The sequence below is a fragment of the Plectropomus leopardus genome, chromosome 21, assembly GCF_026936395.1.
Source record: "Plectropomus leopardus strain MGB_pleo_1.0 chromosome 21, ASM2693639v1, whole genome shotgun sequence".
In the NCBI taxonomy this organism is placed as follows: Eukaryota; Metazoa; Chordata; class Actinopteri; order Perciformes; family Serranidae; genus Plectropomus; species Plectropomus leopardus.
This window is the reverse complement of record NC_142196.1, coordinates 4222439-4249540: the sequence shown is the minus strand read 5'-3', so window position 1 is coordinate 4249540 and position 27102 is coordinate 4222439. Positions and strand designations below refer to the sequence as shown.

Here is a 27102-nt window from a genome sequence, read left to right as displayed (position 1 = left end):
GCCAAGAGATGCCATAGCATAGAATGTTGCAAAAACAGTCAAAAACACCAAGAAAATACATGTTGAAAAAATGACCGAAAAGGCAAGGCTATAGTATGGCAAAAATGTCAAAATATGCCACGTCTCAAAAACAGCTAAAAACACTTTAAAACAGCATAAAATAGCGTGCCAAGAGATGCCATAGCATAGAATGTTGCAAAAACGGTCAAAAACACCAAGAAAATGGGTGTCAAAAAAATGACCGAAAAGGCAAGGCTATAGTATGGCAAAAATGTCAAAATATGACATGTCCCAAAAACAGCTAAAAACACCTCAAAACAGCATGAAATAGTGTGCCAACACACACCATAGCATTGTATGTTGCAAAAACAGGCAAAAACACCAAGAAAATGGATGTCAAAAAAATGACAGAAAAGGCAAGGCTATAGTATGGCAAAAATGTCAAAATATGCCACGTCTCAAAAACAGCTAAAAACACTTTAAAACAGCATAAAATAGCATGCCAAGAGATGCCATAGCATAGAATGTTGCAAAAACAGGCGAAAACACCAAAAAAATATACGTCAAAAAAATGACCGAAAAGGCAAGGCTATAGTATGGCAAAAATGTCAAAATATGACATGTCCCAAAAACAGCTAAAAACACTTCAAAACAGCATGAAATAGCGTGCCAAGACACGCCATAGCATATAATGTTGCAAAAACAGGCAAAAACACCAAGAAAATGCATGTTGAAAAAATGACCGAAAAGGCAAGGCTATAGTATGGCAAAAATGTCAAAATATGCCACGTCTCAAAAACAGCTAAAAACACTTTAAAACAACATAAAATAGCATGCCAAGAGACGCCATGGCATTGAATGTTGCAAAAACGGTCAAAAACACCAAGAAAATGCATGTTGAAAAAATGACCGAAAAGGCAAGGCTATAGTATGGCAAAAATGTCAAAATATGCCACGTCTCAAAAACAGCTAAAAACACTTTAAAACAGCATAAAATAGCGTGCCAAGAGATGCCATAGCATAGAATGTTGCAAAAACAGGCAAAAACACCAAGAAAATGCATGTTGAAAAAATGACCGAAAAGGCAAGGCTATAGTATGGCAAAAATGTCAAAATATGCCACGTCTCAAAAACAGCTAAAAACACCTCAAAACAGCATGAAATACTGTGCCAAGACATGCCATAGCATAGTATGTTGCAAAAACGGTCAAAAACACCAAGAAAATGCATGTTGAAAAAATGACCGAAAAGGCAAGGCTATAGTATGGCAAAAATGTCAAAATATGACACATCTCAAAAATAGCTAAAAACACTTTAAAACAGCATAAAATAGCGTGCCAAGAGATGCCATAGCATAGAATGTTGCAAAAACAGGCGAAAACACCAAAAAAATACACGTCAAAAAAATGACCGAAAAGGCAAGGCTATAGTATGGCAAAAATGTCAAAATATGACATGTCCCAAAACAAGCTAAAACACTTCAAAACAGCATGAAATAGCGTGCCAAGACATGCCATAGCATAGAATGTTGCAAAAACAGGCAAAAACACCAAGAAAATGCATGTTGAAAAATGACCGAAAAACAAGGCTATAGTATGGCAAAATGTCAAAATATGCCACGTCCTCAAAAACAGCTAAAAACACTTTAAAACAGCATAAAATAGCATGCCAAGAGATGCCATAGCATAGAATGTTGCAAAACAGGCGAAAACACCAAGAAAATACATGTCAAAAAATGACCGAAAAGGCAAGGCTATAGTATGGCAAAATGTCAAAATATGACATGTCCCAAAAACAGCTAAAAACACTTCAAAACAGCATGAAATAGCGTGCCAAGACACGCCATAGCATAGAATGTTGCAAAAACAGGCAAAAACACCAAGAAAATGCATGTTGAAAAAATGACCGAAAAGGCAAGGCTATAGTATGGCAAAAATGTCAAAATATGCCACGTCTCAAAAACAGCTAAAAACACTTTAAAACAGCATAAAATAGCATGCCAAGAGATGCCATAGCATAGAATGTTGCAAAAACGGTCAAAAACACCAAGAAAATGCATGTCAAAAAAATGACCGAAAAGGCAAGGCTATAGTATGGCAAAAATGTCAAAATATGACATGTCCCAAAAACAGCTAAAAACACCTCAAAACAGCATGAAATAGCGTGCCAAGACACGCCATAGCATTGTATGTTGCAAAAACAGGCGAAAACACCAAAAAAATACACGTCAAAAAAATGTCTGAAAAGGCAAGGCTATAGTATGGCAAAAATGTCAAAATATGCCACGTCTCAAAAACAGCTAAAAACACTTTAAAACAGCATAAAATAGCATGCCAAGAGATGCCATAGCATAGAATGTTGCAAAAACGGTCAAAAACACCAAGAAAATGGGTGTCAAAAAAATGACCGAAAAGGCAAGGCTATAGTATGGCAAAAATGTCAAAATATGACATGTCCCAAAAACAGCTAAAAACACTTTAAAACAGCATGAAATAGCGTGCCAAGAGATGCCATAGCATAGAATGTTGCAAAAACAGTCAAAAACACCAAGAAAATACATGTTGAAAAAATGACCGAAAAGGCAAGGCTATAGTATGGCAAAAATGTCAAAATATGCCACGTCTCAAAAACAGCTAAAAACACTTTAAAACAGCATAAAATAGCGTGCCAAGAGATGCCATAGCATAGAATGTTGCAAAAACGGTCAAAAACACCAAGAAAATGGGTGTCAAAAAAATGACCGAAAAGGCAAGGCTATAGTATGGCAAAAATGTCAAAATATGACATGTCCCAAAAACAGCTAAAAACACTTCAAAACAGCATGAAATAGCGTGCCAAGACATGCCATAGCATTTTATGTTGCAAAAACAGGCAAAAACACCAAGAAAATGCATGTTGAAAAAATGACCGAAAAGGCAAGGCTATAGTATGGCAAAAATGTCAAAATATGACATGTCCCAAAACAGCTAAAACACTTTAAAACAGCATGAAATAGCGTGCCAAGAGATGCCATAGCATAGAATGTTGCAAAACAGTCAAAAACACCAAGAAAATACATGTTGAAAAAATGACCGAAAAGGCAAGGCTATAGTATGGCAAAAATGTCAAAATATGCCACGTCTCAAAAACAGCTAAAAACACTTTAAAACAGCATAAAATAGCGTGCCAAGAGATGCCATAGCATAGAATGTTGCAAAAACGGTCAAAAACACCAAGAAAATGGGTGTCAAAAAAATGACCGAAAAGGCAAGGCTATAGTATGGCAAAAATGTCAAAATATGACATGTCCCAAAAACAGCTAAAAACACCTCAAAACAGCATGAAATAGTGTGCCAACACACACCATAGCATTGTATGTTGCAAAAACAGGCAAAAACACCAAGAAAATGGATGTCAAAAAAATGACAGAAAAGGCAAGGCTATAGTATGGCAAAAATGTCAAAATATGCCACGTCTCAAAAACAGCTAAAAACACTTTAAAACAGCATAAAATAGCATGCCAAGAGATGCCATAGCATAGAATGTTGCAAAAACAGGCGAAAACACCAAAAAAATACGCCAAAAAATGACCGAAAAAGGCAAGGCTATAGTATGGCAAAAATGTCAAAATATGACATGTCCCAAAAACAGCTAAAACACTTCAAAACAGCATGAAATAGCGTGCCAAGACACGCCATAGCATATAATGTTGCAAAAACAGGCAAAAACACCAAGAAAATGCATGTTGAAAAAATGACCGAAAAGGCAAGGCTATAGTATGGCAAAAATGTCAAAATATGCCACGTCTCAAAAACAGCTAAAAACACTTTAAAACAACATAAAATAGCATGCCAAGAGACGCCATGGCATTGAATGTTGCAAAAACGGTCAAAAACACCAAGAAAATGCATGTTGAAAAAATGACCGAAAAGGCAAGGCTATAGTATGGCGAAAATGTCAAAATATGACATGTCCCAAAAACAGCTAAAAACACTTTAAAACAGCATAAAATAGCATGCCAAGAGACGCCATAGCATTTTATGTTGCAAAAACAGGCAAAAACACCAAGAAAATGCATGTTGAAAAAATGACCGAAAAGGCAAGGCTATAGTATGGCAAAAATGTCAAAATATGCCACGTCTCAAAAACAGCTAAAAACACCTCAAAACAGCATGAAATACTGTGCCAAGACATGCCATAGCATAGTATGTTGCAAAAACGGTCAAAAACACCAAGAAAATGCATGTTGAAAAAATGACCGAAAAGGCAAGGCTATAGTATGGCAAAAATGTCAAAATATGACACATCTCAAAAATAGCTAAAAACACTTTAAAACAGCATAAAATAGCGTGCCAAGAGGCGCCATGGCATAGAATGTTGCAAAAACGGTCAAAAACACCAAGAAAATGCATGTTGAAAAAATGACCGAAAAGGCAAGGCTATAGTATGGCAAAAATGTCAAAATATGCCACGTCTCAAAAACAGCTAAAAACACTTTAAAACAGCATAAAATAGCATGCCAAGAGATGCCATAGCATAGAATGTTGCAAAAACAGGCGAAAACACCAAAAAAATACACGTCAAAAAAATGACCGAAAAGGCAAGGCTATAGTATGGCAAAATGTCAAAATATGACATGTCCCAAAAACAGCTAAAAACACTTCAAAACAGCATGAAATAGCGTGCCAAGACACGCCATAGCATAGAATGTTGCAAAAACAGGCAAAAACACCAAGAAAATGCATGTTGAAAAAATGACCGAAAAGGCAAGGCTATAGTATGGCAAAAATGTCAAAATATGCCACGTCTCAAAAACAGCTAAAAACACTTTAAAACAGCATAAAATAGCATGCCAAGAGATGCCATAGCATAGAATGTTGCAAAAACAGGCGAAAACACCAAAAAAATACACGTCAAAAAAATGACCGAAAAGGCAAGGCTATAGTATGGCAAAAATGTCAAAATATGACATGTCCCAAAAACAGCTAAAAACACCTCAAAACAGCATGAAATAGCGTGCCAAGACACGCCATAGCATTGTATGTTGCAAAAACAGGCGAAAACACCAAAAAAATACACGTCAAAAAAATGTCTGAAAAGGCAAGGCTATAGTATGGCAAAAATGTCAAAATATGCCACGTCTCAAAAACAGCTAAAAACACTTTAAAACAGCATAAAATAGCATGCCAAGAGACGCCATAGCATAGAATGTTGCAAAAACAGTCAAAAACACCAAGAAAATACATGTTGAAAAAATGACCGAAAAGGCAAGGCTATAGTATGGCAAAAATGTCAAAATATGCCACGTCTCAAAAACAGCTAAAAACAACTCAAAATAGCATAAAATAGCATGCCAAGAGATGCCATAGCATAGAATGTTGCAAAACGGGCAAAAACACCAAGAAAATGCATGTCAAAAAAATGACCGAAAAGGCAAGGCTATAGTATGGCAAAAATGTCAAAATATGACATGTCCCAAAAACAGCTAAAAACACTTCAAAACAGCATGAAATAGCGTGCCAAGACACGCCATAGCATTTTATGTTGCAAAAACAGGCAAAAACACCAAGAAAATGCATGTTGAAAAAATGACCGAAAAGGCAAGGCTATAGTATGGCAAAAATGTCAAAATATGCCACGTCTCAAAAACAGCTAAAAACACTTTAAAACAGCATAAAATAGCATGCCAAGAGATGCCATAGCATAGAATGTTGCAAAAACGGTCAAAAACACCAAGAAAATACATGTTGAAAAAATGACCGTAAAGGCAAGGCTATAGTATGGCAAAAATGTCAAAATATGACACATCTCAAAAACAGCTGAAAGCAACACAAAATACAAGGTCAAGACATGTCATAGTATTGAACAGGTGTTGGCAACCTTTTAATATGAAGTTCAATTTTAAAATGTTCCTGTGAATAAGAGTCCCACATCAACCTTAAGGTTAATATTAAGTTTAATCATGACACCGCATCACAGTTTAAGTCAACGCCACTTCAATTTAATTTCATGCATAAAGTCAATGTGCACAGAGGTATTTAAAACAATTTTCTCCCTGAATCAGAACATGGTACTTTTTTATGTGAGCGATACATTAGAGATGTGTATAAGAAGCCAGTCATGGATAAGAAAACATCTGATTTAAACTCATCCATGTACCAACCTTGTTTATCAGAAAAAAAACAGAAATATTTGCAATGGTTTTGACCCTTGTGGTTATAAATTATATGCTGTTTCCATTTGAACACACTGTTATTAATGACAATACTTCATTCATTCTTAATTCACTAAGTGCAGGGCCAGCAAATGTCCAAAAATGTGAATCAAAGGTAACAAATAGAAATATAAGCAGCACTATTCAAGAATGCTCCTGCTATTCTTATGAAAACATCCGTGAGATGAAAAAAGAGAATAACACACAGCACTTACGCAAGGTCGTGTGTTAGAAATAAACATTTGCCTACCTATTAATGTGATCCCTAGTCCTGCTCTCCTTTGCTGAGCTCTGTTAATTGGCGGTTGTAATTAGTCACTTTAATTTGCACACAAGCTTCGGAGGCTGCAGTTGTCAAAGGGCTGCGGGGGGGCCTGAGCACGCTCTGTGAGAGAATATCTGATCACAGAGGTATGTTGATCCGAAGACAGTCAGCAGAGCCAAAGTTCCTGACACAGCTAAACTTCTCTGGCAGAGATGTCCAGCAAGTCAAAGTGCAAGTTCTGCGATCATGCACGGCCGTGGTTTCCAGCTGTTTCCGCAGCTGGACAAACTTTGTCACCCACAGCGTCAAAAGCTTTTCTGCTCAGTCAGCTGCATCACTGTGTCCCGTGTGTCCAGCCAGTCCACGAGAGATAAATCTAGTTCATGTCCATTAAAGCTTTTGGGTTTGATCAAGAATGAGAACATGGCTCCATACCACTGAAATTCCTGAAATCGTGTGAAGTAGCAGAAAGTGGAGCTTCAATGTCCCTTGGAAAAACCGCCAGCGTTCCCACAAAAGCTGTCCATGTGTCATACATGTCCAAAACACGTTGTCCTGCACCTTGCAGTCTGAGATTGAGCTTAAGGTGGCCAGTAATGTCAGTGACAAACATCACTTTCATGACCCACCTCTCGTGCTCGAGATCTGGACAGTCCTGGCCTTTTTCAGCCAGAAAGGCCTTCATGGTGTCAAAGCAGCCGACAAAACGCTCCAAAAGAGGAATATCTTTGAACGAGCAGTCCGTTTCTTCAAGCAGGGACTGGAATGTCGGTGTGTCAGAGCAGATCGCTTAACTACGAAGTTATCAGCCTTCACCACTGTAGCCAGAACCTCACCACGATCTGACTTTGACATCTTTGCACAGAGGTTTTCTTGGTGTTTAACTCAGTGAAGTTTCATGATGGTGTGACCAACTTGTTCCTCAATTAATGTGACTGCTCCTCTCTGTCTCCCGAGCATGGTGGGCGCTCTCTGATGTTTTCTGCCATTTCTTAAATGCATCGCTCAACACTTCTGGCTGACCAACTACACAAAAAAACGCCATTGTGTAGTTGGTCATCCAAAGAACGCTATAGCAAAGTATGTCATCCAAAAATCACAAAAAAATGTCCTAGTATAGTATGTTAAAAATAACAAAAAACGCCACCATGTAGTATGCCGTCCAAAAATGACAAAACCCAAAAAAAACGCCATAGTAACGTATGTCGTCCGAAAATTGACAAAAAACGCCATAGTCTAGTATCTGGTCCAAAAATCACATAAAATGCCATAGTATAGTGTGTTGTCCAAAAATGACAAAAAATGCCAGTGAAGTATGTTGTCCACAAATGACAAAAAAATGCAATAGTATAGTATTTCTTGCAAAAATCACAAAAAACGCCCTTGTATAGCATGTCGTTCACAAAATGCCATAGTATGATATGTCGTCCAAAAATCGCAAAAAATGCCATAGTATTGCATGTTATCAAAAAAAGACAAAAAACCCCGCTATAGTACAGTATGTTGTCCAAAAAAAGATAAAAATCGCCATAGCATATTAAGTCATCCAAAAATCACAAAAAACGGCATAGTATAGTATGTCGTTCAAAAAACGTCAAAGTATAATACGTCATCTGAAAAATGCCATAGTATAGTTTGTCGTACAAAAATGACAAAATACGCCACAGTATATGTCGTCAATTTAAAAAAAAAAGCCATGTTGTCAAAAATTTTAAAAAAGGCCATAGTATAGTATGTATTCCAAAATATTCCATAGTATAGTGTCGTCCAAACATCATAAAAAAAACGCCATAGTATTGTATGTTGTCCAACAATTACAAAAAATGCCATAGTATAGTATGTTGTTCGAAAAATGCCTTCGTATGGCATGTCGTCCAAAATTGCAAAAAACACGATAGTATAGTGTCGTCTGAAAAACGCCATAGCAAACTTTGTCCAAAAATGACAAAAAATGCCATAGTATAGTTTGCCATCCAAAACAACACAAAAAAAACGCCATAATAAAATAATTAAAAAAAGCAGAGTATATCGTCCAAAAATCACAAAAAAGCAATAGTACAGTATGTCGTCCAAAAATTACAGAAAACGCCATAGTTTAGTATGTCATTGAAAAAAATGCCATAGTATAATATGTCGTTTGAAAATGACAAGAAAAGCCATAGTGTACTATTTTGTCAAAACATGACAAAAAACATCTACCATAACAAAAATTGTTAAGTAAAGGATGTTTTCCTTAATGGGAAAAAGAGCCATCGTAAAGTATGTCAGATGTAAACGTTATAGTAATCATACAAAAAACATATCATATCGTTCCTAAGAAAATGTCATACTGTCATAGTACGTAATTTAAAAAATCATAGTACTTTCATTCTGGTAAGGGAGCTTAATCAAGAAAAGGCGGAGTAAATGGCAAGAAGGAGGGAGAGTAAAAATACCAGGACAGGAAGGACTGATCGGCAGAGACGACTGTCTGTCTGTGTGTGTGTGTTTGTGTAGAACATGCTGCGGCTACGTCAGGTGGATACGGTGACTGCCAGTGAGTTGAGGAACATGCAGGAGGTTCTGGTTAGCAAGGAGACAGAGGTGGTCCAATCAGAGAGCACTGCAAGAGGACTAACAACTGGTCAGTGACACGCACCCACACGCACAAAGCCCCGGTGAAACGCACCCTCTTTCGTAAAGCTAACATGCCAAATGGCACATTTTGACTTTCATATTATCACCCTGTGCCCCCTCTCACCTCCCTTCAGAGTCCCAGCGCCTGCAGCAGGACCTGGAGAAGGTGCAGCAGCTGGAGGGGAAGATCACAGTGGAGCTCAGCACCCTGAAGGAGCGCATCAGCACCATGGAGTTTGAGCTGGTCACCTACAGGGACCTGGACGCCCTGAGACACACAGCAGAGGAGAAGAAAAAGGTGACAAGTAAACCACAAGCTGAGAGAGTGCAAGTATACAGCTGCTGCGTGTACTACAGTACATGCATTACTCTTGGCATATCTATTAATAGTTGCAGATAGCCCATTAGCTCACTGTGGATCTTTGAACACAGTTGACAAATAAAGCACAAAACTGTAACCTGCATTTTGCTAAACAGCTAAATTATTGGCTTAACCAGGTGTACTTGTTGTGGTGCAGAGACTCCAGGAGGACCGTGTGTCACTCACTCTGCGTCGGGACTCATTCAAACAGCTGCTGGAGGAAATGAACCAGGAATATGAAGTTCTGAAGACCAAACTGCAAGAAAACGAGACCCATGCTCAGGTTAGAATATTTCATACTTTGTGTAGAAAGGCATCACTATATCAGCACAAATACACTGTACTAGCCACAGAGAGAAACATTCATGAGGTGGATTAAAGTTTGTGCTTTGTGTTTTAGCTGGCAAACCTTGAAAGGAAATGGCAACACTTGGAGCAGAACAACTTTGTGATGAAAGAATGTATCCTTGTGAAATCAGCATTTATCGCTTTAGTTCCTGTGTGCGTGTGAATGGGTGAATGCGGCATGTCCTGTGAGAGTGCTTTGAGTGTCAAAAAGAGTAGAAAAGCGCGATACAAGTACAGTCCATTTACTGTTTACCATTTGTCTTAAGACTTCCAAAAATCAGTTGTGTTACCTTCACTGCAGCATCAGTCATCGCGTCCAAATCTCAGGAGAGTGATTACGCCTCAGTCGCCAAGAACGTCTCCCAACAGGTGGCAGAGTACAACAAGAGTCTGATAGAGTCCTTGCAGAACAATAGGAGTTAAAAACACATAGCATAACAGAAAAATAAACATAAACTAAAGACATCTGCAGTCTGTTACAGTTAATGGAGTTGCTTTCTGTACTAAAAGACCCAAAATGTGTCGCTGTAGTCAATGTTTGATGCATTTATCCACGATTTTATATTTAAATGTCGTTGATATTCTGCTGCATTCCTTTCCATGTCACGACTGTAGGTTTCTGTGAGCTAATCTTTAAAGTGCTCCAATCATTTGAATAAAGAGGTTTTGAGAAAATTTACATGCAATGCCTTAATCATTATTTCTCATAAATACATGACAAAATCTATAGTGTAACAGTGTTTCTCACAGATTGCCAGTGTGTTTTCAACATTCTGTCTCCATAGGCTATTTTATGTGGTTTTCAGCTGTTTTTTGGACATGCCATATTTTGACTTTTTTCGCTGTACTATAGTATGATGTTGTCGGTTGTTTTTCGACATGCTATATTATGTTTTTGACAGATTTTTTTAATAAGAATTAGATTTTTTTCGCTTTTGATGTTTTTTGTCATTTTTTTGACCTGCTATATTAAAATGTTTAAAACCACATAAAATAGCAGAGTAAAGAATGTTGAAAAAATGCCTGTCAAATCCATCTGCCTAACTAGGAAACTAATACATAATGCATTACAAAGTCTGTAATTATTTCTAGCACTGTATGATTGTCATGGTTACGGGTTTTTATAAAACAAGGGGGTCCCCAACAGTAAATAAAAAGTAGTCACTTTCTGGGGCGTCGGTGGCAGCGGTTGCAGGTTCGGCTCCAGCCTCGGCCCTTTGCTGCATGTCGCCCCCTCTCACACTTACTCTCTGTCCTATCCAATAAGGCCAAAAAAGCCCCAAAAATATCTTTCAAAAAATGTTTTTAAAAAATTTGTCACGTTCCATTTTTATATTTATTGCTTTTAATTACAGGAAAAGAAACAGATCAACAAGTTGCATAAAATCCAAATTCCGTTCTAGAAATATATTTGACCTTTCCGATACATAGATATCAAAGAGTACAGTAAACATTACAACTGAGGGTGGCAGCAGTGACCCCTTGCAAATATACAGTACAGCATTTTTCAAACCGTCAAGGTCAATACAACTACACTCAGATAGTTTGGAAAATCCTCAGTATATACACCAGACTTCCCTCTTGATCTGACTGCTCCGTGTCTGCTCGCTGCTCCTGATCTCTAGATCTATGTGGGATTTTGATCCGCTTCAAGTGTCGAATGAAAGAAAGAAACATTAATAAATTCAATGGGAAACTGGAGACAGTTCGATCTAACAGCAGTGTGTTTGAGGGTTTTCGTCCTTTACAGATTTACATAAAATAGCTCTTAGTCTCCACCACCGGCGTGTCCCGTCACTTCAGGCGTTCAGGAAAACAAGTGTGTATGCATAGATTTAATGCACTGACAGTAGGTTGAGCAGTAATAGCAAAAGAAAAACAAACAGAGCATCCACACAGCTCAGAAAACTACTTAACGGCAGTAACACACAAACACACACCCGTACGCACACTCCCCCGCGACCAGAAACGACACAATAAGATACAACGCTGCTGAGGAAAGTGTGTAACACCACATTAAAGGAGAAAATAATTCACCCAAACTCACTGAGAAGAAATCGCATCCTCAGAGCTGCCAGGAATTCTTAACAAACTTCTGTTATTGTCACCCACAGAGCTATACAAACACAAACACACAAACACACACACACACACACACACACATTTAACCAACAACAGGACATGAGATGTTTAATGTTATCTTGTTACCTCACAATTATTGGTAGTACGAGAACTGATAACTCCTTATACACACTTTCTCATATGGAACCCCAAAGTGTCAATTAAAAAAAAAAATCATCATAAAGAAAACAAATACACTGTTTAAAATATATGAACTATCTCATTATTATGAAATTTAATTTCAGCGTGGACATTTTTTTTTTTTTAACAGCATGTTTCTAAATGACACTTTTTCGAAATAATACCTTTTCATAGCGATGGAGCTGTCCCCAACCTCTCTTCTCGAAGCTCACCACGTCCCCTCACTCTTAAGGAAATACTTCGCCCACAAAATGACTCTTTGTGTATCAATTTTTCACTGTGTATAACCTTGAATTAGTGAAAATATAGCTTTTCTCGCATGTCTTCGTAGTGAATGAAGAATCCCCCAGAACAAACTCCTCTAAATTTAAGCAAATGGGCTTTAAGTTAAACTGCAATGCGTTTATGAACTCACACACAACCAGGAGTACAGCTGCAGTATAATCCAAGTGTCCAGGCGTACGCTCAGTACTTCCCAACACATGCATTTTTAATAAATGAAGTTAAATTTAAGAGTGCTCCAGTTTTATTACTGCCACGGTGAACTACGATTCCAAAAAAGACACACATTCTTCATGAAATTAAGTCATATGGGACCACGTTTCACATCACTAAATTGTATTAAACCATGTTTTTTTTTTTATTGTTTTGAAGAATGACAACTCTGTGCTCTGCTTGGATACTCCATTCTCTATGGCAAGAAATACAAATTCAATGTTACGAGTGATGAGGAATTTACAAATGGTCATTTTTGTGGGTGACGTTTTCTTTTAGTTAGTGCGAGTTTCAGGCCCGGACACACTTAACTGTCATCAGAGAACTAGCAGTGATGAGTCTCCTGCTGCATCGCCTCACGTCGCCGTGTCTCGACCTACAAGCTGCTCATGAACACATCAAACTGACGGACGATCAGCTCGTACACTCTGCCCCAGTGTGAGAGTTAATAGCCCTCCACACCAGCAGTATTCATCATTCAAAGAGAGAAACCAGCTAGATGCTGGTTAGCCAGTTAGATCATTACCAAAACAAACCGGTGTTAAAACAACCGAGCATATTTACCGTGCACCAGTGAAGAAAAACTCAAACCACCAGGAAAAAGTTTCTTCCTCAGAGCTCAGGTTAGAGAAAAACAATCTTACCTTAAAGAACAAGTTTGTTTTGATCTCACGCTCTCTTGACTTTAGCTGTTTGTTTACATTCCTCACTTTCGTTACTCTTCTCGTGCGCTGAGCCGAACGGCCAATCAAAGTGATATCATTCACCGGCAGGCTCCACGGTCGCCGCCCCTGACACACCAAAGCAACAGCGACAACGAACGCTCACCGACGGCCCAACTTTAACCAACTGACCGCTGGCTTGGTGTGTCAGGGCCTTTAGCATCAGTGTCAAACCAATTCTGACATAACACAAAATTCTATTATTTTACAAAACCAAACTATAAAACAGACAATGATGAAATAACATTTCATAATAATGAGTTGAGCTTCAGTAGTCTCTAATAATTTCAATAAGTTTCATTTATTACCTAATTAATACTGTACACAGTGGGACTCCATATTCTCACACACTGCCTGCTTGCATTGTATCAAACTTTCCCAAAATACTTCTTGAAAACCACCAAAGAGCATAAATAAGCTACTTGCTTCAAATCAAGTGGAGGTATTACAGTATAGATGTTTTTGCCAATTGCTGTTTTGCATGTGTAGTGTTTTTCTCCATGTAGAGGGATCTCAGTTCAAATGACATCACGTTTTTCAGACATCTTAGGTCAGTTATCAACAGTCTAGTAAGAAAACCAAAAACCATGTCAGATGAATTCATTGACTGAAAAAGTATAGAAACAGACAGTTCTTTTACTCTGCTGCTCTGATTATGGTTTCGAATGGAACCAACTGTCAACAGTTAACCGTTAAAGAGGTGATCTGACATACAAATATAAAACTACCTTTACATTAATTAACAAAATACTTCACCTGCAAAATGACCACTTGTATATCACTTACTGACGTGTAAAGAGAACTGTTTATCTCACACGTCTGCACAGTGAAATTCAAAAATGTGAGCATTCTTACCGCAGCAGCAAATCTCCTGCAGGATAATGTGACTTCCAAACACATGCATTTCCTAAAACATTACAATATAAAACACTTAAGTAGCGTCATATGCCTTTTGTATGAGCTCCTTAGCGAAGACGCATGTGTTTGGGAAGCACTGAGCATGAGATTACACTGCGTGAGTTTTGTGACACTTTGCAAACAGATGTTTTGTTTGCTGTTGTTAAACGTGGACCCCATTACTTCAGAATCTTGGCCTATTTTTGGATTCTGTTTACTGTGGAGGAATGGAAAAAAAGAAAAAAATCTAAGTTGTCTTACAGAATTCAAGGTAACCTGGGGTGAGTAACTGATATACATTTTTTTATTTTTCAGGTGAAGTATTCCTTTAATATACCTACAGGATAGGACAGCAGTGTAAGCTGTTTCCCTACAGAAACGTCTTGACTCAGTCGATATAACTTGAGGTATGCTGTCCGTTCTGACTGCTTCTGTTTTTTCATAAATTCATCCACGCAGTTTTCTCATAACTGTACCTTGAACACTGACAGAAGCAACATTTCAACAATTTCAGTACTTAATTGTCAGCTTGTCAGTCCTGATCCTCTCGAGAGGCCCCAGAGACAGCAGCTAACAATTCCAATCTGTACAGGAAGTCGAGACATGTTGCTCCTGACTCGACTGAGATCAGGACTTTCTCTCCTGCTGTGTTTCTATCTGTCGTTTTAGAGCTCCGAGATCTCATTTGCCATAATAAAGCAGCTTCACACCTAAATACCGAAGCACACTAAAACAGTCAAAATGCTGTATCCGCTGATTAGTTTGTTAATTCGTATTAATTTGGATCATGAAAATGAACAAATCCTTAAGTCTGCTAAGTTGGTGCGCTCTGTTTTAGTGCACTTGTGTTCCTGCTTCACTATAGTGCATTTCAACGAGTAAATCTATTTTTAAAATAAAAACAAAACAAACCAAAAAAAAAAAAAAAAAAAGATAACATTACAAAGCAGCAATTACCTTCCACCCACAACATAAATCAAGTGGTAAAATGCATGAGATCCATACACTTTGATACGGTCACATTCCTTAACTGAGAAGGTGTACATTCAAAAACCTTACAGCAAAACTGAAAATGAAAACAAACATAAAATTCATTACTAACATTACTTTTTTGATTTAATGTTTGAAAACTGCTGTACAATTCTGTCCGACAGTAAAATCCTAGGTGAACAGTAATAATGAGGAAAAAGCATAAATACGCCGTTTTAGAAATAAGTGTATAAGAACTTTTTTCAGCTGAGACTCAGCTCCTCTGTCATGTAAAAACAAAAAAAAAAAATCCTCAAAATCTCTTTCTAATAATTAAGTAATAAGTTAATTGTTTCCAACCCTCAGTGCAAAAATATCAAAGACAAACTAAAAGGGAAGGGAGCAGGAGTCACGTGGACCGTCGCTGTGCACGAGACAGTGAATCATCTCCATGGGAACAAGATTTTCTCAGGCACAAGTACTTAGGCTTTGTCCACTGAGCCCTTGGCAGGTCACTTTCTTTTGAGAACTTTTTTTTCCCAGAAGTACACAGAAGCTTCAGTGCACCGCTCACTCACAGAGCCTGGAAGAACAGATGACCGTCACTGTGGAAACCAGACCGGAAGAACTCCTCTTCATCCTCTCTTCTTCGTCTTCAGTCGGCATTGTCAAGTGCTTCTGAAATGTGGGAGGCTGCGTACTTCAACCGGAAGCCACCTGCGGTACAAACACAGACACACACATGCACACAAACAGAGATGCATCCAAACACAAATGATTTACAATCAGTTACGGCTGAGAAACAGCAAGTATTACTTCAGCTCAGTGAGACTAAACCGGACACGTTACATTTTCACCATCTTAATTCAACTCATTTATATCACCTTAAACTATCGACTGAGTGTTTTGCATCGTCCTGGCAGTCATTTGTTTGCTATTACTTCATTTCTGCAGCAGTTCAGACCTGCATGTGTCGCTTTGTGGCGATGAGGCTGAATGTTTCGTAGTCTGCGCTCAATGTTGGACTCTCCTGCCGCATTCACACTGCATGGTTCGGCTCCACCTGACTCGGCTTAACTCACTTTTGGTACCAGGGCAAGTGAAGATTCTGAGCTGATCCCCATAGTGCCGTCTTGTGAAACCGCCATGACATCATCTTCGAATGGGACTTTCCCTGAATCCTTTCACTGGCAAACAGAGGGATGTCTGCACTTCATCCACTGCACAGCAGAGAGTTTGGCATAGTTTACGGGTTTGTGCGAGTCGTCGCGTGAGTGATGGTTCTGTCTGACCAATCAGCGGTCTGCAGAGTTTAAACTCCACCTTTGCACCTTGACCAGGGTTTCACCAAAAACAGTAGTGGTTGCTCACCAAAACCTTTGCTAATGGAAAAAAAAAAGATTGATTTGAGGAAGTAAGTAAATAAGCAGAGTCGTGCCGTACCATGCAGTAGAAATGCAGCATCTGCTGCCTCAGACTATTTGTGGTTGTGTGGAGGGAAAGTGAGGCTTCCTGTGTTTGTGTGTGTGTGTGTTTGTGTCGTGTGTCTGCACTACCTGGCTGCGTGGAGTCTATGGAGGGCTGGTTGCAGTCCTGAGCGTAGTGGCCACTCACACCACAGTTGTAACAGGACACGTTGCCGCTCTTCTTATTGACTCCGCCTCCTCCCAGTGCGGCGGCAGGCAGCATCCCCAGAGGATTTGGGTACACATGCTGGTAGACGCGCTGGCAGAATGATGCCGCCGGCGCCATCTGCTGCTGGAGGTTGTAGTTTGCAGCGGCGGCGGCTGCCACCGCTGCGGCCTGTGTGCCCAGCATGTGCGATGGCACGTCTGCGTGACTGTGAGGGTGGGTGTGCAGGGGGCCGTAGGGGGACGGGTGTGCAGGAGGTGGAGCGCTGGGGAAGAAGGGGGGCAAGGTGGTGGCGCCATTGGCCTGGTGAGGAGGCTGGGCCTGGGTGAGGTAACTGTTGCTGCACAGGCTCGTGAGCTGGAAGAGAGGTGGGGGCACGCTGAACACCTGCCGTGCTGCTGCTGCCATCTGGTGGGGGAAGAATAAAGGTGCCTGGCAGCCGGGGGCCCCGCTGACACTGTTGTTGTTGCTGATGCTGCCTCGGCTCCCGCAGTTGTTGTGACAGCCGCAGGTCCCACAGCCCATCGGCTGCGGCTGCTGCTGCTGCTGCTGCGGGGGTGGTGGTGGTGGTTGTGGTGGTGTTGGCTGCTGGGGGGGCAGCTGTTGCGTCTGGGTTTGCTGAGGAGTAACAGGGTTGCCGGGGGCAACAGGGGCACTTCCACAGGAAGCACTGCTGTTGCTGTAGGACGTACAGTCGCTGTGCGCCGTGCTGTGAGTGAGAGCAGGACTGGGGCTGGGAGCAGGTCCAGGCGTGTGGGTGGGCACAGCTGGAGGAACAGCTGCCTGCACATGTCCCGGAGACGGAGCTATTCCAGTGGCTGCAGGAGCTCCTACAGCAGGTAGGACCGAGGGGGGGACGGGGGGCAGGGAGTAGGGAGAAGGCAGGCCGGAGGGCAAGGTCAGGCCGGGGTGCTTGGCATGGGAAGTCTCCCCGTGTGGCAGAGAGGGGGCCAGGCCGGAGCTGACGCTGGCCGGGTCTTGGCAGGGCAGAGACTGCTGCAGAGGAGAGGAGAAGGACGTGGGACCAGGAGACATGAGGCCGATGGCTCTGACAGGAGCCTGGTGTGGAGCCTGCTGGGCAGCAGGAGCAGAGCTGGCCCCTGACGCTCCGTCAGTGCCAGCTGGGCTATGAGACAGAGGTGTTTTGAACCTCTGAACCAGAGTCTGCACAGCTGGACTCCCTGAAGGGTGGAGGCTGATTGGTGGGATCCCAAAGGTGGGGATGTCCCTCTTCTCTGGTTCTCCCACAATTCCAGGTCCTGGGACAGCTGGAGGAACTAGGGGCATCTGCATCATCAGGGTCCCAGATGAGGGCTTCCCATCGGGGACGATGCTTTGGCCGGGGTGAGGGACTAGAGGAAGAGGAGGGTCTGCGGTCCCGTTGGGGAGCACATAGGGCAGAGAGCGCATGAAGGAGAGAGGGGGGAATTCTGTGCTGGTCCCTGGGCTAAGCGGTCCCATCTGGGCCTGGTGGCTGTTGGAAGACAGAGGGTGGACAGAGGAGACGGCCCCCACCACAGCTGGATCAGTCTGATGGGTAAAGAACACGTCAGGACCCGGACCTTTGCTGGAGTCATCAGAGTGGCTGTCGGTGTCTGACAGAGAAACAGGATCAGGTGAGTCCACTTACACCAACATGCTTCCAACAGAGGACGATAGGAGAAGCATGCAGCACACCACAGGTCCACAAAATCTAACATGGAAATAACTGAGACTCACACAGAGCTTTCCAAAAAGATTTTCATGTAATAACTGAAGCTAGTCATGAGTTAATAAAATAACCGCAGCCTTACTTTAATTGCTCTCTCCTTCTCTCTCATAATTCTCATTGCAGATGGATACACTAAAGAAAAGATCCAAAAATGCAGTATGGGAGTTTTACACTCAACTGTCTGCGATGTATGCAAACAAAGTGTCAGCATGGGAGAAACTTTAACTTAGTAAAACATAAGGAGGCTGTTTAGAATTATCCATTTTTTCTTCAAATGTTCACTTTTTGAAAAAGTTGCAGGAAACTTGTATATGATGTTGAGAGTTTCGGTTTTGAGTGAACATTTGTTAGAGGCATTTCAACAAGGTTTTGTTCAAGTATTTTTTTTTTATATTCCATATAAAAAATTTTGACAGAAAGATTTCCATTTTTATTGAAAATAAATATCGGTTGGTTCGCATCGGCCCTTAAACAAACAATATCGGTGGAACCCTATTGTTTTTATCTTTTTTTTGGCAAAAAGCAAAAGAAAGGGGTGGCAGTTTTTCCTGTAACTGAATGTGTTAAATGAGCATATAATACCATTTCATACTGATCACACGCCCCCAAATCGATTTGACATTGTATCATGGCAGTCTTTTTAATATTGGCAAATATCCTGTGGTTGTCCAAAGAATTGATATATCGTGTTGTGATGAAACTAGTGATGCACATCCCTAGAAAGCATGTAATGTTAGTGTGACATGTTCTCGTAGAAACTCCACATACAAACATGAACCTGGAAATTGGCATAATATGGGACCTTTAAGTGTACTTTGTGTGTGTGTGTGTGTGTGTGAGTGTGTGTGAGTGTGTTTTACCTTTGTTGTTGTCGTCCTCACTGTCCAGGCTCTCTGGTCCTCGGTGTTGAGGGCTGGATGGGGAGCTGTAGCTTTCTGATGATGTTTCACCAAACGTATCTGGACCAGAACCTCCATCTGCAACAACACCTGTGTGTTTAACTGCTGAAATGCCACCAAACAGCAGGCTACAGTGCATTTACTTGGTGTCAAAGCAGATGCCCATTTATCCTACAGTGTATATTTACACGGAGCTGCCGTGTATGGAGCTATCTGGATGAGACCTGACATCCATTATAAGTCCCAGTCAAACAGGATTACAAACATTACAACAGCCATCAACACTCACCTTTCCTCTGAGGCGACAGAGCTGCTGCCAACCTGCCGTTGGCTACAAAGGCAGCTCCTTTGCCCTTTCCCTTGTCCCTAGACAGAGTGGGGACACAGTATGTCAACAGAGAAACACAGTAACAAGGATACAGATGTGGTATGTAATGAGTAGTGAGAGTGACGGAGAGCTGCCAGCAACTTTTCTTCAAACATCGACGGCTGCAAAGTCTCCATATCACTGTGATGAACTTGTGATGACGTCTCTGACCTACCTGTCAGTGGGCAGGACTCTGCTCTTTGTTTTAGTGACTGGGTGACTTCTCTTCTCAGTGGCCTGGTGCTGTGAAGAGGACAGCAGATCAGAACGTCTCCACAAATTTTAGACAGAACCTTGAACACAGCATTACACTTTACAAAACCAAACTGTCCCCAGATTCTGCTGCAATGTGAGTGTGTCTCACTTTGACGCCGGTCCTTGGTACGGGCTGCTGTGTACAAGGCACAGAGCAAAAGACAATTCACCCTTCAAGCACCGCAATAACACTTTCTTCTGCCTTTTGATTTAAAAAAGCTCACAGCAACTTAACAGTCTCTGGATTTTGTTTGATATCTTGTGTCGACAAAAAATGTTTCTGCAAATTTCTGATCCACCGTTAGCACAGTTAGCTTGTTTACTATATTGCATGAATGTCACTGTCTTACTGAATGTCCTGCTGAACCCCATCCAAGCAACTATATATGGACTATACATGGAAATACAGGAATGAGTAGACAAATACATGTATGGAGCAGCCAAATCTGCAAATGTGCATATGTGGGGAAGCAACATTGAACAGCACATGAAGTCATTTGTATGGTATTAACACTCTATTGTGACAGAGAAGAGAGAGAGTATGAGAGATAACCTCCAAATAGTAATGGTATCATTTAGAAGACTAGATAAAACCAAAATTTTAGCTAAAGAAAAGGAAAAAAAAATGACGGAATGATATTAAATGCTCACAACACAAAATGGAAACATATTTGGCAATAAGCAGACTGTATACTGCGGCAGACTACCTAACCACAGTTATTAAGAATAACCTGAGACACTCACATTCATGTGCAGTCTGAGTGACCACAGACACAGACAGACCTGGCTGCCCAGAGAGGACAGGTTGCTCTGTCACTGTGATAAGGGAGCTGTAGAGATATAATGATTTTCTAACAGAATGGCACAGCTAAAGAAATAGTCTGGAAGAATTCTTACCAAAAATTTAAATAAATTGCTCTGAATTTTTAAAGTCTGAGGGGAAAAAGGAAACTACCCTAAAGGATGGAAAAAAGAAGGAATGTGCAGCGTGGCTGCTAAATATGTCACTTCCTGGCACAATAAAAGAGACAAGTGAAATCCTTACATAACTTGTATTTATGTATGCATGTGTATACCTGTGTGTATATGTGTACATATCAAATGTCATGCCTATAAAGCCTGTTCAAGGAAAAACACAGAGAGCGAGAGAGAGAAAGCAGGGATGTGCTTTGTCAGCTGCCTCACACTCACAGTCTTGACCTATATCAGTAAGATTAGCGGTGAGTACTCCCATTCACGTGGCAGTGTGTGACTGACACACACACACACACACACACACACAAAGAGAGAAAGAGAGAGAGAGAGAGAGAGAGAGAGAGAGAGAGAGAGAGAGAGAGAATAGCTTCATGTTCCTACAACCTATAATGATTAACTAGTGTTCAAAGAATTGTCCTTAACTGTGAACTGTGCAGCTGAGTTTTACAGTCGAGTTAATCATTAGTGACGCCGCAGAATCTCTCTGCTGCTGGAACATGTGGGAAAAACAAAACATCATGACACTGCCCTGCACTGCCCTCAACCCAAAAGAAGCACATTCAATAATCATCTAAATATGCTGAAGAATTATTTTAAATATTGAGCTTGTTCCTTTTGATATTGGTGTGTTTATATGGAAATGCGGCCGTTTCTGAACTCTTGTTGACAGTTTTCCTACTCTGGACCTTAGAGAATACTTGGGCAGGAAACAGTGTGACCAACACATTCTTTTATCAGCCATTTATAGAATTTTTTATCCTCGGTTTAAAAACAATTTGCCACTAAAATGTTTCATACGTTTTCAGCCCTTCTCCAAATTATACGTGTGTTAAAAATGTGCAACACCACATTAGTGTAATGTGGGCCAGTGGTGACAAACTCAATGAGTTCATGGGCCACATACAGAGTAACCTGACCACCGCGTTTAAATGTGACCACAATAAGTATCCTTTGTTTTTTTTTCAGAGAACTACATTCTGGTCAAGGTAGAAAGCCTCCCTGATGTCAGTATGCCTTGTGCAATATTAACATGAATACTTAACACTGCACTTAACACAATCAGATGCCTTTCACAAGCATTGAAACCTGGGGAAGTTGTTTTGATTTCTTTTGAATACATGGGGAAAAATACAATAAGCATTATGTTGAGAAAAACCCTGCAGATTTAATTACTGAACGAAATAACATAATTATAAATCTTATGATACAATATTTAAAATTATGTTAGAGAAAGACAGCAGTTTTTTTTCAGTTATTTTCTCTGTTTTTCCTTTTTTTAAAGCACTTTCTTAGTTATTTTTTATTATTTTTTTTTTTTAGTTCTTATTTATATTCCTTTTTTAAAAGGCCATTTCTTATTACGTTGCTCATTCCCTTCTTCCCATGCTTTAGAAAAAAATGAAGCCAACTGGCTCATGTTTCAAAGGGTTAAAGCAGCAGCAGCAAGCTATCTGGCCCTCCTCAGCAACCCTCTGGCCTCACCTGTTCAGCCTCCTGGCTGCTCCTCAGTGTGCAGCTCTTCCTCCTCTCTGCTGGACCATTGAGCTCTGCAGCGTGGCCCCCCCTCCGACTGTCCCCCTGGGAGCCCTTGGCACTAGGCAGACTGTTGGGAAATAGAGGAATATAAGTATTGTCTTTTTCTGTGTGTATCAGATCATTAAAAATGTCTCTAAAAATGCTGTCTCAGCATGTTTCACTGCTATTACTCATTTTGTTCACTCAAATATTGATGTAATCAATATTTGTATCAATATTGATGTAATCAGTATTTGTCCATACCTAAATCTATACAACTCTATGCAACAAGTCCTATGGGAATATTAATCAACATATGCGCCTGGTTTCTATACAATTAGCTATTATTTTTTTATCAGAACGTAGTAGCAAAGACGCAGATCAGACCACTGACGGTGTACCTACCCTTGACATGGACTCTTGGTCCCGTGCTTTTTCTTGTGTCCCTGAGCATATGACTCCAAATCTGAGAAAAAAATAACAAAACATCATTACACCGACTGTTAATACTCAAATGATTTCTCACTGTGAGGAAGGAAAATAACTAGCAAGCAATCACTTTTTGATGAACAATGACAAACTGGAGGATATAGAATATATAAACAGATATTTAAGGAAATCCAAATTAAAGTCTTTAGTATAAAAGTATAATGGCAAGTAGCATACACTAAGTTCCATGCAAAGGGAGTAATGTTAATGTTGGAACATGGATATCAGAATGAGTTAGGTTCATCTACATTTCACCAACAGGTCGGTGCGCATAAAAAATACAAAGACAGTATTAGGTTCAGTGGGAGGTTGTTTTTAATTTCCCTTATTTGGTTTCACTTAATAAAATAAGTCATATGGTCATCATGAGTAAGGTATTTTTACCAAGTGAAACTTTTTAAAAAATGTTTTATGTGGAAATGAAAAGAAAAAGATGTAGAACATTTGTATTTTTGCATTTGAAATAGATGAATAATAATAATAATAATAATAATAATAATAATAATAATATATGTGTGTGTGTGTATTTTTTTAAGAGTTGGATGAATATATCAAACAAAAGAAGGGTATTTCAGGAAATATACATTTTAATATATAATATCAATGTATAATATGTTTTAAAACTGGATTCTGAAAAGTGCATTTTGTGTGCAGTGCAATACGAGTATGTGTGATATTACAGTAGGCCTTAGGGGTTAATACAGTATAACATTACTCTGACACATACTAGATCTTCTAGCATTAAACATTCTGATGCTGGTCAGGAGGCAGTCCAGGGCTGTGGTTACTGCTGAACTCAGTCCAGCACATGATCGGGCAAATATAGCCGTGAAATATGAGGATTTGAAACAGTCAGCCTTTCCAAACGACCTCCAAAAATAAACGCTAGTTAGCTTTTCCTGTTTACTATGTAGCTGCAGTTATGAGTGCAGCGCTGGTTAGTGGGCCGCTCCTCTGCTTTGTCTGTACGCACAATCGGGCCTCATTCACTCATTAGACATGCTCTTGTGCATTTCTTTTGTCCTCTTTGCGGCTCTCTCTCTGCCACTTCTACACTCCACAGAGGATCACACTTGTCAGAAAAAAAACAACTGTGGGAAATGAGCAGAATAATTCAATAAATGAAGTTGTTCTCACCTTCCTCCTGACTGGAGGCATCAGAGCAGTCTCCTTGGTAGGCCTTACCCAGCTGGCAGTTGCCTATGAAGAAAAAGATAACTTTTCTATCAACAGTAATCACTTTTTGGACATGGCTCAGTGACATTTGCTGCTGTAGATTCATGACAGTACAGCTTTCCCCAGCAGTCTCCGGATTTGGTTTCGTGCTTCATTCTTTGACAACATCTGCAGTTATGCTTGTCATGAGATCCAGTTTGAGTGTGTGGATGAAAAATACGATAAAACATGTTTTTCATTAGTTACGTTTCTGATAAATAATATGTTTGCATGCTGGCCGTCTAGATAAATTCTTAAATACCTACTTAATTATTACATAAACACATTTTGGGTGTTGTGGTTCAACTCCGAAAACAGCGCCTTTGTTTCATCTGTCTGATGGGTGTAAGTGACATAACACTACTGTTATTGCTTGTTTAATCAAATTTATCAATACATTTATTAATTAAACTGAAGAAACAGAAATACAGTGATTACTGGACTCGCTCAAGAAGCAGAGAATCTCTGAAGCTTTTATGTGTCTTAAAAAAGGCGTTAAGTAATATGTGGGTAAAGGAGAATACAGAACGTCATCAAGCCGAGCTGTTCTGAACAAAGATTTACAAACTTGTTGTGGTGGCAACGTTAAGTCGTGTGAGCATGGCGTACAATTAGGCTTCTAAATTCCTTAAAGTGGTGAGAATTTATGAAGAATATTGTGTTGAACAAAACATGTAGGTATTATAAACAATGTTAACCACAGAGCTTATTTTCTATAGTGATACAAAATCCAATGGAAAAATCCCACAGGCGTTTTGAAAAGGGAACTAGGGTGATGTTAACTTTTGTGTCGGCCTACAGAAAAATGTCATCCCTGAATTGCTCTAGTGATCACAGTGGAAGTGTATTGTTGTCTGCATTATTTACATCTTCAGTGCAGCTATGGTATTAGTCTGATACTCACATCTACAGCAAGCAGGTTTTGTAGAGTAACTGGAGTCACAATTAAAGAAGCTGCAGACCTTTCTGGTCTGTCTGAAGACTGGAGGAGCCGACAGGAACCTTTCCCTAAAGACAAGCAGAGGGAAACATGGCTGTTATATTTTTCTCTCTCAGAAGAACTAATACATGATGCAGCAGAATAACTGCAATACTTTGGTGGTCGGCAGCTGACTAAGCTGGGACATACTCAAATTCAAGACACACCCAGAAACATTGCCAGTAACATTTTTCCTAGTATTTCTCCAAATATTTATGTCAAGCTCCTATTCCTCTTTACTTCCACAAATGTCCTCATAGCAACAGTTTGACTGGAATTTGTATATCTGAGACATATTAGGGTACTTTTGACAGTAAAATGAAAAAAATGAAATTCTTTTATTTTTATAATACATATATCTGTTTTTGTATCTATGAGGAAGCATGAATCCAATGAGAATCACTACATAATGTTCATAATGTAGTTTCATACTTAGAAGAAAAAACTTTCAGTTAACAATGACCCTAAACATGTTTTACACAGAACTGGGTTTTGCCTGACTATGGTCAAACCAAAACAACAAACTTGTCCTTAACATCCAAATAAGTGCTTAATGCTTAAACAAACTTTGAAGTCTCAAACAAACAAACAAAAAAGTTTCACTCTGGCACCAGTTAAACCTTGGCCCATAAAAAGGTCAGAGTCTTACTAGGCCACACAGCAAATAGGATGCAATGCAGCTGGTTTGTGGGCTGAGCTACTGAGGAAAAGCTAGAGTTCAGACAGATAAGTTTCACTTTCCACAGTTTCACTTCTAACAAAACAAAACTGATGGATATCATGCTGTGAGTGCAGGAGGGAGGGAGAGAGAGAATAGTGAGTGAGTTGTGTATCACAAAAAGGGCGTAGTTGGCTTTGAAAATCAGCCTCACCCATTGTCACCCATCCAACAATAACACACACACACACACACACACACACACACACACACACACACACACACACACACACACACACACACACACACACACACACACTCTCACACTCTCTCTCACACACACACACACACACACACGCACACACACACACACACACACACAGCTGCACTCTAGAGTAGAGGTCTCCCCAGGGGGGCGCAAAGGAAGAGTAATGAGGCAAAGCTACTTCACGAGAACAAAGGGACGTGCACATGCTGCTGTTGTGAACACAACAGGAAGTTGGTCATTGTAGTGTGATCAGCTGACCTGCTCACCAACATATTTGAGTAGTTGGAGCAGCAGCAGTAGAGTGACACACAGCTCATTGTTCTAACCTTTATCTAAACAGGGAAAGGCCAGTGAGAGCATTTTTAAGGTGATGTTAAATTCTGACCGCTTGCTTTTTTATTAACAGCATTCAAATTTAATACCATAAAATTACTTTTGATACTTAAATACAGTAAATATTGTCAGGATTGTCTCAGGGAGAGCACAATCCCAGCCAGGTAAAGTGGGATGAATTTTACAGATCTGTTAAAAAAATGTTACATAAGAATATATATATATATATGGCTTTTTACACACATAACCTAAGTTAGAGTAGTTTTCTTATTTATATTCTTATATTGTGTACATTTTGAAAAGTGTTGTTTTATCTCTGCACCTGCCACCAGTGTGCCATCATTATAAGAATAGGTAATATGCTACTTTCTCTAGCGGAGAGACTTGATGATCTCTCTAATTAGGTGGAAAACATATGTGCAAATATCATTTTCTGCAATCAGCCAAAATGAGAAAATATTAGCACACTGGATATCCTGCATTCCAAACTCAGTCTACAGTGTCAGACTTCGAAAACCTATCCTCTAGATTAACACCCATTTGTGATTCTCATCTAATATTTTCTTGGCATTGCTGCTATTCATTAACTCACAACCAATTATTAAATATTTGGATGGATAACACTAACTGCCTGCCTGTCTTCTTAAATCAAAGTAAGTCTTGTTATGTTACAGCCAA

The 27102-nt window shown here is 40.0% G+C and overlaps 2 protein-coding genes across 6 annotated transcripts in view; one reads left to right on the top strand and one right to left on the bottom strand.

The window, feature by feature from the left end:
* ift74 (intraflagellar transport 74) overlaps positions 1-10909 on the top strand; it is a 73489-nt gene extending 62580 nt beyond the window's left edge. Inside the window, exons 16-20 of one of the 2 annotated variants that reach the window (XM_042510810.2) lie at positions 8955-9081; positions 9209-9372; positions 9593-9718; positions 9836-9896; positions 10091-10909. In XM_042510810.2, the coding sequence (XP_042366744.2) occupies positions 8955-9081; positions 9209-9372; positions 9593-9718; positions 9836-9896; positions 10091-10206 (594 nt within the window). In that variant the 3' untranslated portion in view covers positions 10207-10909. The remainder of the gene's footprint in view (positions 1-8954; positions 9082-9208; positions 9373-9592; positions 9719-9835; positions 9897-10090) is intronic. The other variant, XM_042510808.2, reaches the window with a different exon arrangement.
* Positions 10910-11096: 187 nt separating this feature from the next.
* zcchc2 (zinc finger, CCHC domain containing 2) overlaps positions 11097-27102 on the bottom strand; it is a 30788-nt gene continuing 14782 nt past the window's right edge. For 2 of the 4 annotated variants that reach the window (XM_042510119.2, XM_088072318.1), the window contains exons 6-14: positions 25091-25194; positions 24109-24171; positions 22888-22948; positions 22450-22570; positions 19913-19980; positions 19660-19736; positions 19332-19448; positions 16685-18355; positions 11097-15845 (exon numbers count right to left, since the gene is read on the bottom strand). In XM_042510119.2, the coding sequence (XP_042366053.2) occupies positions 15784-15845; positions 16685-18355; positions 19332-19448; positions 19660-19736; positions 19913-19980; positions 22450-22570; positions 22888-22948; positions 24109-24171; positions 25091-25194 (2344 nt within the window). In that variant the 3' untranslated portion in view covers positions 11097-15783. Of the gene's footprint in view, positions 16511-16684; positions 18356-19331; positions 19449-19659; positions 19737-19912; positions 19981-22449; positions 22571-22887; positions 22949-24108; positions 24172-25090; positions 25195-27102 lie in introns of all 4 variants that reach the window. The other 2 variants (XR_006106982.2, XM_042510120.2) reach the window with 2 other exon arrangements.